Source organism: Lactuca virosa, chromosome 1 (assembly GCF_052849685.1).
Source record: "Lactuca virosa cultivar CGN04683 chromosome 1, Lactuca_virosa_CGN04683_v6, whole genome shotgun sequence".
Taxonomy (NCBI): domain Eukaryota; kingdom Viridiplantae; phylum Streptophyta; class Magnoliopsida; order Asterales; family Asteraceae; genus Lactuca; species Lactuca virosa.
Window position 1 is genome coordinate 89,539,570 of NC_136426.1, and position 2,984 is coordinate 89,542,553.

The window sequence follows — 2,984 nt, forward strand, 5'->3', positions numbered from 1 at the left end:
ATTATATTTATGTTATTATTCTGCAATGAATGATGTATATGTGTATTGTTCAATAATTCTAATATTAATATTAACGTTTGATTATTCATATATTCATTAGAATGTTATTATTATATTATAAATTTATGTATGTGCATTTTGTAGTAAATTCTAATTTTAGTTTTAACCTGTGAGTATTCATTTATTCGTTGCTGAATAATGACATAAAGCTATGCATACAAAATTAATTGTAGAATGATAACATAAAAGTAGTGTTTTTACGTTTTTACACTATTTACAGTTTTTGTTTGAACTTTCAAAAAAAATAAAATCAAATCAAAACGACATCTAAATGAGACAATATGTACAAATTTGTACCAAAATCCGAAAAGTAGCCTAAATTTGTTATTTTCAGTATACGACGGTGACAAAATTTATATTTAACTTTTTCTTTCTTGTACTAAACACAAAAATTTTCATTCAATTGAAGTTCAACTGAACGTGTGACTCAAGAATAAACCTCAAAAAATTATATATAAAAAACTAAAAAATGAGCACCAAAAAAACTATGGTTGCAATAAGAACGAATGTTTAATTGTAGACGAGGGATGGTTGGCTTCTGCCTTCCAACATTTACTGATGTCTTCTGCTATTCGTTTAGCATCTGCTGATGCACCAAGCAAACCACGTTTTGTAAACCCTACCACGTAAAGCCCGTATGCACCTTTCCACCCATTTGGAAATGGTCTTCGAGGATACCCATCTTTTTCCGAGAACATATTTTTCTCCTAAAGATATAAAAACATATATATACTCTTAAAATTTGTCTTTTAAGATTAAAATACTTTGCCAAGAAGTAGCAAATGATGGTATTTTTGTGTTTAAGTTCTAAAAAATTGTCAACACAATGTTTTTGTAAAATAAAACGGTTAAGAAAAATAATGGATAGAAGAATACCTTTAGCCAAGAGGGTACATTGCTTTTGTATCCCGTTGCTAAAATAATTGCATCAAAATCCTCAACTTTCCCATTCACGAATTTTACATTACGGTGGCCTATATGTTGAATACGTGGACATATCTAAAAAAATTAAAACCCAATATTAGTATTCCATTAGAAAGGTTAATGCCGAAATGAATAAGAACTATTTAAATTATTATTTTTAAAAAAAAAATTGAGTTAATAGGATATGTAAGCAATGACGTAATAGAGCAATTAGCCAGCTATATTCAAAATTGCTTAACTAAAATTATAAACTATAGATGAAAAATGTAACTTAAACTAAAGTCTTACGATCTCCAAAGAGAAAAAAAAATAAGGGTAGGCAACATAAGAGAGTCCTGCTTTACTAAAGCATATAACTTTTAATGTTTGAGAAATTAAATATTTTGTTATCTTTTGTTCTTATCTATCTTTCTACACATATTAAATAATGACATGCAATCCATTAATTCTTTTTCTTAAAAATTTGTTTGATTTTGACATTTGTCTTGATATAGTAATTAGGAGATATATAAGAATAAAAGATAGAAGAGGCTAGAAAAAGGGGTATAATACTTTCATCAAAATTAATAATTTTAGTTTTGTTTCACAAATTTTCTTTATTTGTATTCTTATTAAGAACATGTTATAAAATATTTATAGTAATTTAAATGATGATAGATTCAGAAATCAACAAAGACCTATTAAATTAGGAGAAACAATATTTTTGTATGTCTAAATGAACATATATATATATATATATATATATATATATATATATATATATATATATATATATATATATATATATAATGCTTATTTATGTTATGTCATTGTCTATAATACACCAATCAAGAATTATATGTGATGAAGAAAGTTGAGAGGTGTAGTCAAAAACATGTTATGAAGAAAGTTAAGAACTGGAGTCAAAAACATGTTTGGATATAAATGGAGATATGATGTCGCTAGATAGTATATATGATCAAACGAATCTTAATTCAATGATTATATATAGAACCAAAAAAAGGGAGAAATCAAAGGTACAAAGATATGGGAAGGGATTTAAGGATTTGAAAAGCACACACACATATTAAAGGTAAAAATAAAAGCATCTACAAATAGTTTGAGTACTGAGTTAGGTTTACCATGATGTCTCCACTTTTGATCTTGGCTAGGGCCCCTACGTCCAACACGGGCGTCTTTCCGGACAAGTTTTTGAGCTCGAGGGGTCCCACAGTCGGCCGGTCAAGTCCAAACCTAGCTGTGTTTCCAAGTATCCACCATGACATGATCAACAGAAACCAGTCAACTAATCTCATGGGAAACCACTTGAGCAATCGCATCGACAACCCAAAAGTCGATTGTCCCATAATATCTCGTGGTAGGACATGAACCTGATTTCCAATATCATCAACAATCATCCATCCGTTAGTTCAACTGTTTATCTTTTCAATCTTAAAAAGAAAAGTTGCATGTGTGAGTTCAAATCCCTTTTTTCTTTGTAACGAGATTGCACTAAAAAAGAAGAAAATAAAGCTGAAACTGGATGGGGGTGTGACATGCTCTTTTTGGCCTTCGTGGAGGGGTAGTTTCACTTTCATTGAGGGCCATCATGCACACCATATATTAATGGTCCCTTTACAGTAATGAAACACTCTTGTAATTATTATTTTTCTTATTTTTTAGAAAAAATTATTTGTTTAAGGTGCTTTTTATGAATGGAGCTCCATGCTCCATTTCCGCTCCCATGGCCATATGTACCAAGAAAGTGGCCTTTTTTCAGATTTTTCCACTACTTACAAGATCTTTAATTATATAAAAAGGATTTGGAGAGAAACATTTATTTACAGAATGATGTTTAGTTATTCTGTTTTATAATTCATATGAATGTTCGAATCTTAAATTTATGTATTTGAATTTTCACAAATAGTAATAGATATGTAAAGTTGTATTTGACGAACCAGCTAAAAGTTTATTTTTTAGTTTATAAACTAACTTACCAATTAACTATAACAAATAGCTTA

The 2,984-nt window shown here is 28.9% G+C and overlaps 1 protein-coding gene across 1 annotated transcript in view; it reads right to left on the minus strand.

Annotated features, from left to right (window-relative positions):
• Nucleotides 1-343: 343 nt before the first annotated feature.
• LOC145150480 (indole-3-pyruvate monooxygenase YUCCA6-like) overlaps nucleotides 344-2,984 on the minus strand; it is a 4,455-nt gene continuing 1,814 nt past the window's right edge. The window contains exons 2-4 of the mRNA XM_079075277.1: nucleotides 2,106-2,354; nucleotides 937-1,059; nucleotides 344-767 (exon numbers count right to left, since the gene is read on the minus strand). Of these exons, the coding sequence (XP_078931403.1) occupies nucleotides 546-767; nucleotides 937-1,059; nucleotides 2,106-2,354 (594 nt within the window). The 3' untranslated portion in view covers nucleotides 344-545. The remainder of the gene's footprint in view (nucleotides 768-936; nucleotides 1,060-2,105; nucleotides 2,355-2,984) is intronic.